Source organism: Syngnathus floridae, chromosome 12, assembly GCF_059516105.1.
Source record: "Syngnathus floridae isolate MCC-2025c chromosome 12, RoL_Sflo_1.0, whole genome shotgun sequence".
NCBI classification, from domain to species: Eukaryota; Metazoa; Chordata; class Actinopteri; order Syngnathiformes; family Syngnathidae; genus Syngnathus; species Syngnathus floridae.
Genome location: NC_142424.1, coordinates 2,157,218 through 2,172,988, shown reverse-complemented (window position 1 = coordinate 2,172,988; position 15,771 = coordinate 2,157,218). Strand labels below are relative to the sequence as shown.

Genomic DNA, 15,771 nt, shown 5'->3' with positions numbered 1-15,771 from the left:
GTTTTGGCCACTCGTTTTATTGACGATACAGGGACAGTAAGAGCATCAATATATGTTATTACATCAGCTATAAAAAAAAAAGATGTTATATTTCCCATCCCAACTGTTCTGTGTTGACTGAACGAGCTGAATAATAAATGGGTACATTTGGATTTTGGGAATTAAATGTCACGGCAGAATCGCACAACGGAGTAAAAGTAAATGAAGTAAATGGCGGAGTAGAAGTAAATGGCGGCTTGGTATTTTGTTTACGATTGAGCGCCATGTGTACGGCTCATTAGCACAAATTATATATTCCATGAGGCGAGACCAAATCTTTCAAATTAATGAATTATGACCACGGCTAAAAAAAAAAACAGCAGATTGATAGATTTACTTTGTGTGACTTGAGTCTCATTGGCTCCCACATTGCCTGGAGTGCATTTGATTTTTTTTTTTTTCGGTCAATACCCGCAAATGACACAAAATGAAACGAGATGGATAAGCTCCTAGAAAGCGTTCACGAAGAAAAAATATTTCTCAGTTGGGGCCTTCTGCCTGAAAGCGGTATAAATGTATTAATCAGTTTCAGGAAATTGTTAAAGAAATTGTTTTGTGAAGATGTGAGAGTTTATTAAATTTTAATGGGCCCATTTGTGCAATGAAACAAGAGAGGGACATCATGTACTTGTAACATATGCACAGTTATGGGTTGTTTGTGAGTCCATGTTTACGCAAACGGCTCCAACATCGCACATTACAATACTTTTAAATAGAGCAAAATGACCCGAGGTAATAACAAAGATAAAACACTCCCGAATTAAAGCCAGTAACTTTTTTTTTTTTTTTTTTACGATTCTTTTTGATCCCAGCCGCAGAAAGACCTGCACTTTTTAAAATCACTTCACAGGAATACAAAAACAGCTGTCTTATGTGAATGTACAAAACATTTTAATGATGAGTCTGTCAGCCCTCGGGGATGACAAAACAGAACAAGACTAAACTCACTCAAGTACAAAAGGTTTCTTTTTTTAAAAATAAAAAAAAAAGTTGTTATATTTTAAAAGGTCAGTTGAAAATCAAAAGAATGGAGAGCTTGTCTTAACTTTTGCTAAATTGCTAAATAAGTTCTAATTGCTAAATTATGGAATAATGAAACAACCCAAACCTTTACATGGCAACACAAACGCTTTTGTATTGTGCAATCAAAGTTGAAGCTGTAGGCAACAACATTCAGGAGGTCAAATAATCGACGCAAATCGGGGGCCGGCATCGTCAAATGTATCAGTTGGAAACATTTGACAATTTTCCTCACAGCTAAATCCCTAATCACAGGGACAAACGGTTATTTGTCTGACTGAAACGACACGCCATACGGCAATTAGATAAAATTGCAGCTATAGTCTGAACGTCTGAAATGATTGCAGGTAAAAAAGAAATGTTTTTAAAAAAGCCGCACTTGAGCTTGCGAGCCCACAAAAACATGAAATTATACCAAAGCTCTTGTCTTGAGTTCTTAATTGTATATATTCATCTTGGACACATTTTACCTTTTACTCTGTCTAACAAATTGTGTTGTTGTTTAGGTTTTTTTTGCTGGTTGCTTAAACAAAGATCTAAAGGCACATTGATTTTTGTGTGAATCAACTTGTCGCACGCTGAGAAACTGCCACGATCTATGCTGCCAATTGTTTTGGCTGTAAGGTAGATTTAATTTAAAGATTACGCTCACTGTTTATTTCCAGGGCAATTAACATTATTGACCCTTAAAGTGGATCTCGGCTTGATTTGTTTTCCACAACCCATTGTGTGGACAATGGACAACATGATGCAGTGTTGACACCAACAGAATCTTAGCCCGAATGTTTCCGTGTCTCTAAACAGTAGAATGGGCTGAGATGAAACTCTACATTTAGAATTCAAACTTGGATTCTTTATTGCCAAAGGGTATAATTTCCCTCATTTTAATTTCCATCTAATGGATCTTTTGTATGGATCGTGCTGAAAGCCACGTTTGTTTGGTCGTTCTCCACTCTGGCTGCGATAATGTCTGTGTGGGGACTTAAAACATCTGTTTGTTTGAGTCGTAGCAATTATCATCATGACTGCAAGGCCAGAATGCAGTGTACTGTACATTCATTGTACAATCAGAATGTTCTACTAGATAGTTATTGAATATAAATCCTATTTGGTGTCTGAAAGATAGTTTTTTTTTTTTAATTTGGTGACCCTGTATGCTTTAGAAAGCTGGAATATAAAGTACAAAAAAAAAACTGATTTTTTTTTTCCTCCATGTTTTCTTGCCTGTCCTTGGAAATTTTCCTGTTCTTTTTTTTTAATCATTTTAATACAATTGCATAAATGGTTCCTTCTGGTGAGGTTGAATGACATTTAAAGTTATTACGTAATGTGTATGTGTGGCATTTAAAATTGTAAAGACAACTATAATCACCCAAATGGCCATGATAAAAAAAAAAAATGGTAAAAACGAATAAAATAAAAGAAAATTGCCATGATAAATAAAAAAAATCGTAATGGTTTTTAGGCGTGTTGACGGTCATTAGTTTTTGTGAATCGTCTATGATTAGTTTCTAAGGTCGCAACACAATTCTGACAATACTGCACTGATTTTGCTGAATACCACAGGCGCATCTAGCCCTTTATTTGGGGGGGGCGGTGGGCTAAAGCACCCTTAAGAAAATCCAATTAATTTTAATTCTAAGATACGATTTGCTGTCTTTTTTTGAAATGAATAAAATTGAAAACAATTTTAATCACATTTTTTCTAAGCCATTCCTGTCTTTAGCAAGACAAGGATTTATGCTAATGCCTCATCTTGTTGTTTGTCTGTGTGGGCTTCCAGTGAATGAGCATATTTATGTTTTTGCTGTAGTACAAAAGATAGCATACATTCTAATAATACCAGACAAGGCCGTGGGTGCTTTAAGAATACCCTGCAATCTCTACCAAATATAGCTTATGTCGATCTGATCGCGGCAGATGATGGAAAAGCACCGTACTCTGCCGCTCGCTTGTCTCCACGCTCTGTCTTTCACCTTAGGCAATTCCTGAAAAGAGAAAGCAACCCTCCAGGAAGGGAATTAGTTTTTTTTTTTCTTCATTGCCAACATTTTCCTTGTCCTTTAACTTTCCAAAATCCCTAAAGCTTATCATGAACAATAGATTGGTGATAGATAAAATAAATAAAATGACAGTAAAAATCCCCTAAATGTCAGCATTATTATTGTTCTGCAGATCCTATTGTCAAAAGTAAAAATTTAATTTTTGCATAATACCAAAAGATAATTCAAATGGAAGCACGACAGAGCACAATTTTCGTGCAGCTTCTCTTTTGAGCCAAGTTCTTTATAAACCTGGCAGCCTTTTCTGTCACCGAAGCACTTGGGTTGGTTGGAAAGCTTTTAAAAGATTCCCTGTGGAGCCACGGAAGATGTTGAACGTGAGTCATACTCAACAATACAATCACAAACGAAAAATGAAAAAAGATTTTCCAGAGAGGGTTTTCAACCTGAGAGCTTGGAGCTCTGTATGGTCATTGATTGAATGGCCCTTGAGGAGAATATTTTCAAGATGGGCAAGAATTAAAAAAAAAAACAAATTCCCTCAATAAGCTTGTATCTAAAGGATGAGGGATATCTGATTGATGGCTTCCACCATGTGTGTCCAGCAATTTTACAAATTGCCCTTGTTTCAGCTCCACTGCAGTGATAAGTTCCAAGAATGTGACAAAGTAATTAAACGCTTAATGCTTCACCAGCTCATCGTATTAATGAGATAATAATTAGTCATGTCTCAAGGTCATTTCCACAATAGTATAGAATTAGTCCGGTGATTACTTTTATGAGTGGATTCTGATTTGAACCTCGTAGCAATGGATCATTTTGATGTCATGCCGACTGGTTTTTGTTCTGTCTTCATTGAGCAGTTTAGTGCCAGCTTGGATGTGCAAGACGAAAGCCAAGCGGGGTGGGCTGTCTGGTGGAGGCTTTTAAACTGTCACTTACGATTTTTGTTTGTTATCAAGATTTTGTTTTTTTCTTTCAATGCAAAACACGTTGACAAGAAAAGCACAATTGTTTAATTTAAAATATTCGTGTGACAGTTACGCAACAAAAACTTCCGTTTTAAGAATTTACCAGGATATTTTACAGACAGTGATGTTATAAAAGACATTTTGCATTGACTCCCTAAAAACAAATATTGCAAAATAGCATGAAGACAATATTTTAATGTTTTGGTCATAAATGTTACCACCAAAAAAAAGTACAAAAAAAGTCTTGTTGGATTTAAAAACATAAATAAATTTGGATTGACAAGTTGCATTGTACTTGCAACCTTGCTTGTTAATTTGTGCTACCTTTATGCCACTAAAGAGCAAAAAAAAAACACTTGCGGGAATCCAGCCATATGGGCTGCACTCCCACTGTGAGCGTTCACAGCCAGACAGAAGAAATATGACAAGAAATATGCTCTTCCCGCCCGATCGTTGCTCAAGCGCTATAAAAGAATAAATAAATGGAATTGCAGAAGATTAAAACGGATGACTGTGACACGACCTCACATCGTTTTGCACTGCGGTTCTAATAGAATTAGTAGGACCGGGCGCTTGTTCAAATGGAAGACAAGTATTTTATCACTCAATGAAATCAACTGCTGACAAAAGCTTGAGATGTAAACGGAAAACAATGTGAGAAAACGAGGTGGAGCGCATACGGTCAAACCTGGGAAAAAAAAAAGGATTTCATATTGGATATTTTGAAAAAAAAATTGTATCGGGACTGCACACAAACAGGAAAAGAAAAAATGTAAGCTAATGTTCACTTGGTATTCAAGGGGGAAAACACATTTTTCTTTGTTTTTTGTTTTGGACACTGTGTTTGGATTATAAAACTAAAGTAGCGCTGACTACAAATCCCCTGAGTACCACATGTGGTTTTGTCTTTTATAGACTTGTAATATGTGAAGAGCAGAAAATGAAAGCAGTCCACGGGGGGGAGGAAACATTGATTTGCAGTGAACGCATCTGTTGTGAATTTCAATTATAGCAGGCATACCCAACAATGCTTTTCTACAACATGCCACTCTGTCTTTATTTATTTGGTTGACTAATATGAAGAGAAAAACAAAAAATCTGAATTGTGCCATTTGAAAAGAAGCAATTGGAATACGGAGTGGATGAATTCAGCCAACATAATGATTGAAATGTTTTGACTGGCATCATCCAGTAAGTAAACTCTTTAGAAATTCATAGACTTGCCAGATTGATTTTATACACAACAAAACAAGAAGTACTCGGTCCCAAACTAAAACAACATTGAAAATAAAATAAAATAATAACACCAGAAGCTTCACGTGCTTGTCGCTTGGTGCAATCAATAATTGACTGGCAACAGCGACGGAGTCATCGTCTGGGATTTTCAGAAAAGCACAGTGTCAGGTTCACGCAACGCACAGCGGCTGCTTTGATGCCCCTTCAGGGAAGAGCTCTGACTGAAGTTTGTCTGTGGCTTCGCTGAAAACTTCACGCTGCGAGGGCTACAAAGTGCCGCGGCGTTCCGTCGGTTCAATGGCGTCACCAGGCCTGTGGGTAGCGAGACGCTTGAGATATTAATGACAGTTTACTTCAAATGTGACATCTTTTATAGTATTCCATCTGGAAAATCTCACTGATGAAAATCATTTACTGCGTAATGACCTAATTTGGATACTATAGTATCAAATCCTTTTCACACTGCACTTAGCTTTTGTGGCCAGCACAAGGTGACCGAGCACCAGCATGTCCTTATTTGGCACTTGTTGCTAAGCGACTGAACAGGTCACAGTCAGGTGTCTGTTCCTACTAATTTTAAATCTAGTTGTAATAAAAAGGCTTTGCTCGGAAGGAGAAGACGATAAACAAGATGCATGGCCATGACCCACATTTCTATTGTTAAAAATGCTCAAACCAAACGGAGCGTTTTTATTGCATCGTGAAAGGCTTGTTTAGAATACTCTTCGCTAGCTTAGCAACCGGGTACTAAATATAGGCACCATTGCATGATTTTAGAACTCAGTCTTTATACTTTCCTCTCCTCGCTCTGTCTGGTCCTGTTTCCATCCATAGCATGTTACATTTTTCATGAATGAATCATGATTAATTTGCAAAAGACCAACCTTTTTACACTGCAAATTGCACACACGCACCAAAATAATGCCTCACCGTGATGGTCTCCTGACTGTGAACATGTATCAGCCTCATCCCACTCATAGTTCTCATCAACGGAGGGCTTTCTGCTGGAGAGAGACAGAGAATGTCAAATCTTTTCAATCTCACCACTTTCCACTACACGTACGGAATACGTTTCAGAATATTAGGACCAGAAGTATCATTTACACGGGAAACAAGCAAGTCTTACCTTTGATTTTTTGCAATTTGATGACTGTACGTGTTAGGCTGGCCGACCTCCTGGACAGTTTCAGGCGAGCTGGTGTTGTTTGTGGAGACATGACAGAAAGACAAGCGTCCATTTGCAGGTTCCATGCTCCCTCGGCCACTGCTTGCAAAACTACTGTAGCTGCCTCCGCAATCCGGCACTTCCTCGTAGGATTCGGCCTCCGTTTCCAGCGCGGCTAGATTATTTTGGGGCTTGTTGTCATGAAGTACAAAGTTTCGAGAAAACTCAATCATAGACCTTGGGTAACTCGTTGCGTTTTGGATGACGTCCTGGTATTGATCTGGCCAATTAGGAGGATTGGGTAAGACAGAAGCAGCGGTTCTTTTGCGGTCGCTAAGAGACCTTATTGGATTGCTAATGGGTAGATAGTCGGTAGTTTGGCTAGTAATGGGAACATTTGGAGAATATTTGGAGATATTGTTGCCGGGCGAACTTTGGTTATCTGCATGCAAAGAGTCTGAGGACTCCATGTGTTTTTCTTTGCTTAAAGAGTCTATCCACGCATCAGGGGTGAGGAAATCCATATCCTCGTGTCTTCTCGAGTCGAGGCTGTGCCTTTTCTGCTTGGAGTCGCAGAGTTTCGAACCTTGGCTCAGAGCTCGGCGCAATTGCGGCCCTGAAGATTTATCTTGGTAGTAAAAACTCACGCTCCTTCTCATTTCTTCGTAGTCACTTGGGCGAGAGAATCCTTCTCGTACATGAGAAGCGATTCTGTGGTGTAGCATCGGCTTTTTCGTGACACATGTTTCAAGCGCCGGCTCATCCACACTCATCTCAATACCAACATTCTGTTTAACGGGCTCGGGGAAGTCATCCTCCGCATCTGGCCCTGCATCCAGAATCAAATTGGATCTTTGGCTATATTTTTGATGAAACGGAGGATTGGTTTGTCTCAGTGTCTCGGAGGAAGGTAGATTTGTCTCCAAGGATATGGATTGCGGTACATCATGATCGCCCTGTGGTGTTTCCTGTACCCGTTTGTGTCTCATTGTCGGGGAGGCATGTGGGGGTGTTAATCTGTTATTGAAAGAATGGTCTGCTCGCTCTCCGGTTAAGGATGGAGTAGGATGTTGCTTACCAGCATATAAATTTGGAGGAGTGGAAGGCCTGAAAGAAGTTCTGTCTGTGTTCATGGGAGAAAAATCATTCCAGTGGACAGAAGATGAGAAGTAAGGACTTGGCGACAGAGCAAAGCTGTCCTCGTAGCTCTGTCGGTGCCTGCATGGCAAGGTATGTCTCTTGTAGCCGTGAAAAATCTTGTTACCGCCATTCTCTCTCTTCTCAGGCACCGGCGTCTCTCTTATTATTTCTTCTTTGTACACTTTGTATTTCTGGAGTTCCCTCGCCAGCTCTTCCCTCTCCTTAGCTAATTTCAGGCAGTGAGTCAGGTTTCCTCTTTCTCGCTCGTGTTCCATTTGGAGAACCAGAGTGCTGGCTGTTGTCGAAGGCTGGTAATGGCTTGAGCGTAAATGCGGGAGTACTGGAAATGTGGGGGATATTACTTTTTTGTGAAGGCAAATACTGGATCGGCTACTGTTGGAGCACAAACTGTTCAAGTCGGCAAAGCCGTCGTAATTCCCAGAATGATCAAAAACATCTCCATCCAGATGCCGGGTGATGTCACAGGTTTGCCTCGATGCGTTAGATTCCGATTGTTTGCGTGATAGAAGATCCACAGAAAGAACAAACGGTGGATTTTTACTCTCTTGCTCCTCTGACGCCGATTTTTGAACATTCATCGTGTCATACGGGGTCATTACAAAGAGCCCATCTGGACTTCTGGTTATCAACTCAACAGAAGGAAAAACGGGGCATGATTTTAGACCCTGGAATTGATTGAGGCTCCTTCTGCGGTTTGAGAGGAGCTGCTGCCCATTCTCACGGGTGAAGGAGGAACAATCTGTCTTGGAGGAGGATGAGATGGTAGAGGAAGAGGCATTGGCTGGAAGTAGGCTTTTCTTCAACACACTGTCTGTACTGCCGGAGCCTGAAATCTTTCTGTGAGTGAGAGCAGGAACAAACGGTGGAAGAAAAAAAATAGTTAGAAATGGCAGAAGTGTCAGATGGAGAGAAAATAACAAGGTGAGAGAAAATGAGTCCAACTCAGAAAAAGCACTGAGTGTATAGAAACGGATTCGCTAACACCGTCAATATATTTTGGGCAAAAAATAAATAAAAAATAAGCAGATGGAATGGAAAGGTCAACAGGAGGCATAGAGAGCACATGATGGAGGTACTTACATTGATGGGGAGCACTTATAGATGGCAGATGGGGGTTCTGGAAGGGAGGGGCAGGGCAAAATGGGGCAAAACCTTACAATCATACTGACCAAGAATTCAGACAATTGACCCCTAACCTGCGTTAAAATTTATTAATTTTACCTTTCGGAGTCTTTTGGCTTCGTAAATTCCTCCTGTGCTTGATGAGGTAGGCGAACCCCAAGAGCAATACCAGCGCCAAACACATAAAACCAACTCCACCAAGAACGCCAGCCAGTAACGGTTCTGGAGACTCCAGCCGTCGAGACGAAGAGGTGTACATCTCCATTCCTGTCACGACACATTAGTTTATAAACGCCGATCTAAGCGAGCTAATTGTGATAGAAGTCAGCGAAAACCGGTCTCGACAAAATACGTTTCCTTTGAAAGATTAGAGGCAACAGCTACAAACGTTTTCAATGTATCGATGTCAAGAAGGAAATTAACGTGGAGGGTTACCTTGGCGGATAAAAGAACAGCACGGAACGTTTCACTTGATGAAAAGCAGGTTTTGACAGCAAATGCCATTTCGTTTTATTTCAATTGGGCTCGTTCGCAAACTTGAACCAAAGTTGCCTGACTCAAATTTGAACCTGGATATTTGTATATATATAAATATATATATTTGTATGTATATTTATGTTGAATGAGAACCTGAGGGGCACGGTTGCTCCAGCACTTACCCATGGTGGAGACATTGAGTGATGGACCGGGCTCGCTCAGCAGCTCTCCATGGCGAGTTAGCAGCCTCAGCTCATATACGCAATCCTGAGACCAACACACACACACACACACGGGGGATGAAACCTCACTTTGTCAACACCACTGTGCTTGCAATGCTAATGAAGTTGATTTGAATTTGACTAGAAGAGAGCAATAGAAGGTGGCACATAGAGGAAAAAACACATGAAGATTGATGGAAGACAGAATAGTCATTTTTGCCTGGTAGCGTGGATGATTGATTCTACATAAGTCAAAATGACATCAGTATTATGTAAAGTTTGTAGGCAATATATACGAAATTATTTTTCAGGGTATGCGGAACAATCGGTCAACAAACAAAAATACTTTTTTACCTTGTGCAGCCCCACAACAATGATCTCACTCCTGTTGGCACTTATATCTTCATCCAAATTGATCCAATCCTCTTGCTTGACACGGGACTGAAGAACAAACCCCGTGATGGGTGCAGGTTGCTCCAGCGGAGCGGCCCAGTGCAGAACAACACCTGCCGAGCCCAAACTAGCTGACAGCGAGGAAGGCGGCTTGGGCAGCTGACCTCTCCTTGCTGCGGGATCTGACAGATGTAACAAATTGAGATGGAGTATCTCTGAGCACGTTTTAAAAAAACTCCAATAAAATAGTGAGAAGTATTATTATTATTACTTTTTATTATTATTATTATTTTGCCACTAATATAATATAATATAATTTTATGAAATATTAATTCTGCTACAGAAAAATAAAAGGATGAGTGAAGAAGATACTGACCTAAGGTTCGCACAGTGCTAATCTCGCTAAAAGGTCCTGTCCCAACTTTGTTGTGAGACAGGACGCTGAACTGATACTCAGTGGCAGGAGAAAGTCCCGTCACCACCAAGGCAGTGCCGGAGATAGCGGGGACGGGCACCGAGAACCACTCGTGCTTCCCTTCATTAGCACGCGCTGAAATCTTTTTCACCCTGCAGAAGGAACGAGATGTGAAAACAAAAGAGGGGAGGACAATTCTGGGAGTGTGCTTTTATGAAACATGACAGAAAAGTGGGTTCCATTAATCATTCATATTCGCCAACTGGAAATCTTTGTTTCAAAGACAGCACTGATGTATTTCCACTAATGCACAGAGTGCCACTCCAATTAGAGCGATTGTCGTTATCTGCGGCAGAGCAGAGGTCCTGCATATCTATTTTATACAGAGCAAAAAAAATTTGACTCCTGAAGCCCCCCCCAAAAAAAAGATGAAGAAAGAAATGATTCACCTATCCACAACGGAAAAACCTTTGAAAATTATTCATCTAAGTCTTAATATAAGGTGTGAAGCTCCTGGCTTTAAGTGTCGTCTTCTTTCATTTGAGAGGTTAAAATATGAATTTATTAATGTGGTGGAGTTAATTATAAGGTTCTGGTTTAAGTCGGAAAAGTGTGATGGGTTGCTATTAACTGACACAGACCGCCCACAACGATACAATCGTCAATATTTAATGCCTCAGACTTTTGTATTATAGTCTTACCGTACTTTCAGCTTCTAAAGCGACCCATTTTTTTCAACTTCAATTTGACATCCATACATATAAGGCGCACTTGATTATAAGGCGCACTGCCGATATTTGATTTTTTTTTCGTGCTCCAAAAAAAATACGGTACTTATATTTACCCGAACATCCATTTTGTATACGACTCGGCTGGTTGGTAACCGATCGATCGCTCTAATCCCCTTTTAAGTCAATATTACCATAACAGACTTTTTAGCTCATGCATGAATTTCCGCACCAGTGATAAAGTTCTGATTCATACGATCCTATACGTGGAGTAACATCGTCTTGTCAATAACCACTTAACATTGCGATAGTGTGACCACTGAGTTATAAAACTCCGCCGTCACATTGTTTAGTAGCTGCCGTGACTTTATAATGGGTAAATGAATTCCTCATCCCGAAGATCAATAGTGTAATATCGGCGCCGTCAATGGTTGCCATGGTTACGGCCCGAGCACAAATCGGGAGACTTAGCACCTACCAAACTGAAAACGTCTGTGCTGAACCGCCATCAAAGCCTGCTTCCCAGGAGATGTTGGCCCGCTTCACCCCTGGGGAGACGGAAAGGGACGTCGCTACATGGGGGCTGGTTCCTGTAAAGGGAAGAACAGAGAGTTCATGTAAATTGAGGAGAAAAAAAAAACCCGGCTCAGACTGGACCGTGTTTACCATCCGGAGGCAGAATCCAGGCTTGAGCGGTGCTCTCATAAGCATGCGCCCTCACAAAAAAAAACGTCATTATACCTAATACAGCGGAACCTATAAGTCAAAAGTCCCTGAGGTTGTACAAGAAAAATACATCTCAAAGTCTCACAAAACCCAGAGGGGGAATTTAAATTGCCATCACGCATACAGAATACTTTGCAAAAGCTTAGTTCAGCAATCATCCAAAAAACTAACCACATACAATTTTTTAGTTTAGTTTGTTCGTTCGTTCGTTCGTTTGTTTTGACATATATTCTAAAACACAGATCACAGATTATTTTATTGGCTCCACTGTATATACTTGGGGCCTAAAATAAATCTAGGAGTTGATTTGAGAAAACAAACGTAAAAAAAAAACTTTTCTTCTTTGAGCTTCCTGCCATTCTTGCACATTTTGCCCATTAAACTATATTATTGAGCTTGCAGTCTGCAGCGATGCCGAACTGGATTCCATTACGTCGGAAGGGATCATTTATCGTCAACACGATAAGAAACAACAGCACTATGTCGTAAAAAAACAAATAAATAAATAAAAATAGCACTCACCCAAGACAAAGATTTGAGTGAAGGCTTTTACAAGGGCGACACGGTTAGAAACACTGCATTCCCAAATGCCGTGATGGTCCTTAGTGAGGGGCCTCAGCCACAGTGAGCCGTTGGGCGTGACGGAATAAGCCAGAGGGCGAGTCAGGCCAACCTTGGAAAAAAAAGAATATCCTATCTTTAATTTGAAGTGTGCGTTATCCTCGAGGAACTACGTTAATTCCGCCAACTCGGTAGCGATACGTAGAGTCGGCTATCTGATTTTACAATGAATAGCGGACTGGATTGAAAATTGGGTCATAAGTGATCACTATCATACAAAGCCTTCTTCTCTACGCAATAAATTCTATTATGATCACTGTGTTAGAACGCCAGGTCCCCATAGCATGTGTTAATTAGCGCCAGGCAGATTGCGGGGAAAGTGGAATGTCGAGTTGCTTGTAATGTTCTGATTTCTATTATGGCAAATTGGCTTTTTAATTCTTGATGCACAAATATTTGGGTCTCTGAGTGCCTGCCCACCCATCAAGTGGGAAATTAAACAATCCAGTTAGTGTTTCATCTGCCTGTTTCTGTCTGCGGGCGGGAGATTTTGGCGCCGCCGTTACATAACATTTAACGACCGCTTCTATTGTGAGTTTCTATTTCGATAGCTGAATGTCAGGTAGCGAGGATTTGTTGTAAACTGGGTGAGGGGGTCCGTTCAATTTACCTTAGTCCATCTGACTTGGACCGTGGCGTCGTCGTTGCCTTGACACGGGATGAGCAAGGTTCTCCCAACCTTCTGCTTATACTGCTTCTCCGGAGCGATAATGAACGATGGGGGGTCCTGCGAATCGTCAAAGCAAAACATGGCAATCGTTTGCACTACTTAAACCGAATTAATGGCTCTCTTCGGACAAGATTATCTTAATAACAAAAGGATTAGCCACACAATTAAGCGACTAATTACACAACTATTGTTGTGATTCAGAGCCGGCTCTCATTAATGCCAAAGGGCACCGACGTCGACGTGAAAAGGTCAATGAAATGTCGTTCTTGATTCGGTGTGACAGATGCCATTTAGGTTGATTACAATCAAGTGGTCAACAAGGACCTATTTGTAAAAGTACAGGGGCACATTCATTGTACTTTTATATCTTTTTAGAAAATCCAAGTATGACATAATCACATGGAGACCAAGCATTAAAAGATAAACCTTAACCACTTCGGGTGTCATTGTTTCCGATTACGCCTAAATGGGACCGTCTCGTTTCTGAGAAACAAGCTCAGTGCTCCCACCAATTCAACATAATGGTGAGTTTTATTCGTCAAATTTAATAAATGATAAATAAATAATTACTAATAAATAAAATTATGTTGTTTATACTTGTTTTTATGCCAGTTGCATCATTTTATTCCGTTGTATTTATATATTTATTATAAATGAATATTAATTCATTATTTATTTATATAAAGGCCGGTCCGTGAAAATATTTCTCACACTGATATAAATGATAAATAACTTGTACCTGGAGAATGACCTGGGTCGGTCCGGATCGTCCCGTGCTGCCATAGTTGTTGAACGGGGTGCAAGTATAAACTCCCGTTGCATCGTCATTGACGGTGGCCATCAGCAAATTGCCTTCTTGTGTCACACTCCATCCTGGATACTGTGCGAGAAAGGTGAAAAGAAATCCCGTAATGCTACCTCGGTTACTTAATGTGAATTTATTCATCATAGTATATCTGAACAGCTAAATTCTTAGAAGAAGTATCGGTTATATATATATATATATAAGGGCTTCAACTTTCCTTTCATCGTGTCAGTGACTTGTGTTAAGTTCTCATTGGCGTCACAGTGTCATCATGTTTTTGACATGTGTGTTACTGTGACCGTGAACGTTTCTGACAGCGGTGTTGGAAGTGAAATAATTGGCGACAGTGTGACTCCGCATGCCTTTGTGTCACACCGCGGGAAATATATCACATTTCGTGCGGCATGTCTCGTCCACCGGGCAAAACATGGGACTAATTTAATCAAAGTTTGTGCATGCAAAAAAAAAATTGTCGCAAACTTCATTGCGACTGCAAATGAAGCTGATGTAAAAGAAACTTGAATTTTGGAGTAGCAAAAGAAAAAAATGGAGTTGTCTGACCAACACATATTGGCGTGGCTTGTTTGAGGAGCACAGTGTCATCATCTCACAGCAGTGTGTGACCAGGGTAAGGAGGATGTGCCAGGCTGTCATGGCTCTTTATGGTTCTTGCACAGAGTCCCCACAGTTTAAAATTTGACATCATTTGCAAGAAGACTGTCGGAAGAGAGCTCTCATGTGGTTTTACTCACCAAGGACAGGTCAAGTGGCTCTCCATCCTTGGTCCAATCCACACGCAGGAGGGGAGGCTGAGCTATTAAGGAGCAGTTAACCATGCCGGTCATGCCTGTAGGAAGATACGTTTCCCGAGGCATTCCAAGAGCCTGGGCTGGATCTGAGAAAGGAAAAAAATAATAATTGAAATGATTTTTTAATAAGCACAGCAGATGATTCCATCCACACAGGAAGTCTCACATGCTGGTGCGATCGCATACTGACCGCTGATTAATTTGGAGAACAGATTGTTTAGTCGTATTACATTTTACAAGTGTGAAAGGAACTTCCCACAGGAGGGTTTAACAATTCTCCATGAAAAGAAAATATATACCGTATTTTCCGCACTATAAGGCGCACCTAAAAACCTCCAATTTTCTCAAAAGCCGCCTTATATATGGACAAAGTTTTCAAATGGGCCATTCATTGAAGGTGCGCCTTATAATCCAGTGCGCCTTATAGTGCGGAAAATACGGTATATATAAATATATATATACATACGCATGACTGTGAGGACAGCAGAGGCAGTGGGTGGTGTCAGCAGGCCATTTGTGGGCGCGCAAGTGTAGTTCCCAGAATCCTCCGGGATGAGTCTCGAGATGAGGAGGGTTCCATCAACTATGATCTTCACGCGTGACTTCAGCGACCTTCGAACAAAATAACTCTTCAACACGCAAAGAACAAACCAGCCACTTCAGAATCATAACACCAAGAAATTCAACTTTCATTCGCGGGCCAAGGCCGTAAAACATTGTGGGAGTTTTTATGTTTTGTTGTTTTTCTAATAACACACGCTTGCTTTGATGTGGACCTTAACCGGTGACTGAATACTGCTGTGAGCGCACCGTTTTTTTTTTTTTTTCCCATACGAGCAATGAATCAAATGACTAATGTGAAGCGGTTAGTCCTTGCTGTGAACACGCAGAGATTTACCGCCAACTCAGTGGCTGTAAGCAGCTTTTTAGCCTCATTTTGCCACCAAATAAATGTATGATTCAGTCTCGGTGCTCACATTAAAATGCTATCGAGCGGCAGACATCTGTTTCCACCACATAATCTCTGATAAACTCCCGCTGAGCAAAGCGCTTCAATGCAGCCACACAGGAAAATATAATGAAAGAAAATTGGGACGTTTACGTAGCTGTTATATATTTTCAAATTTGGAGAAACAAGGTGTGTTTCTCATTAATTGAGTTAAAAAAACAACGCTTTCCAAACAAAAAT

General features: G+C 40.6%; 1 protein-coding gene across 2 annotated transcripts in view; it reads right to left on the bottom strand.

Annotated features, from left to right (window-relative positions):
- Positions 1 to 4,055: 4,055 nt before the first annotated feature.
- igsf9a (immunoglobulin superfamily, member 9a) overlaps positions 4,056 to 15,771 on the bottom strand; it is a 22,578-nt gene continuing 10,862 nt past the window's right edge. The window contains exons 8-21 of one of the 2 annotated variants that reach the window (XM_088391634.1): positions 15,049 to 15,194; positions 14,526 to 14,668; positions 13,708 to 13,848; positions 12,909 to 13,025; positions 12,200 to 12,350; positions 11,430 to 11,541; positions 10,185 to 10,375; positions 9,770 to 9,990; positions 9,377 to 9,461; positions 8,817 to 8,984; positions 8,676 to 8,712; positions 6,396 to 8,432; positions 6,200 to 6,273; positions 4,056 to 5,581 (exon numbers count right to left, since the gene is read on the bottom strand). In XM_088391634.1, coding sequence (XP_088247760.1) covers positions 5,418 to 5,581; positions 6,200 to 6,273; positions 6,396 to 8,432; positions 8,676 to 8,712; positions 8,817 to 8,984; positions 9,377 to 9,461; positions 9,770 to 9,990; positions 10,185 to 10,375; positions 11,430 to 11,541; positions 12,200 to 12,350; positions 12,909 to 13,025; positions 13,708 to 13,848; positions 14,526 to 14,668; positions 15,049 to 15,194 — 3,787 coding nt within the window. In that variant the 3' untranslated portion in view covers positions 4,056 to 5,417. The remainder of the gene's footprint in view (positions 5,582 to 6,199; positions 6,274 to 6,395; positions 8,433 to 8,675; positions 8,713 to 8,816; positions 8,985 to 9,376; positions 9,462 to 9,769; positions 9,991 to 10,184; positions 10,376 to 11,429; positions 11,542 to 12,199; positions 12,351 to 12,908; positions 13,026 to 13,707; positions 13,849 to 14,525; positions 14,669 to 15,048; positions 15,195 to 15,771) is intronic. The other variant, XM_088391635.1, reaches the window with a different exon arrangement.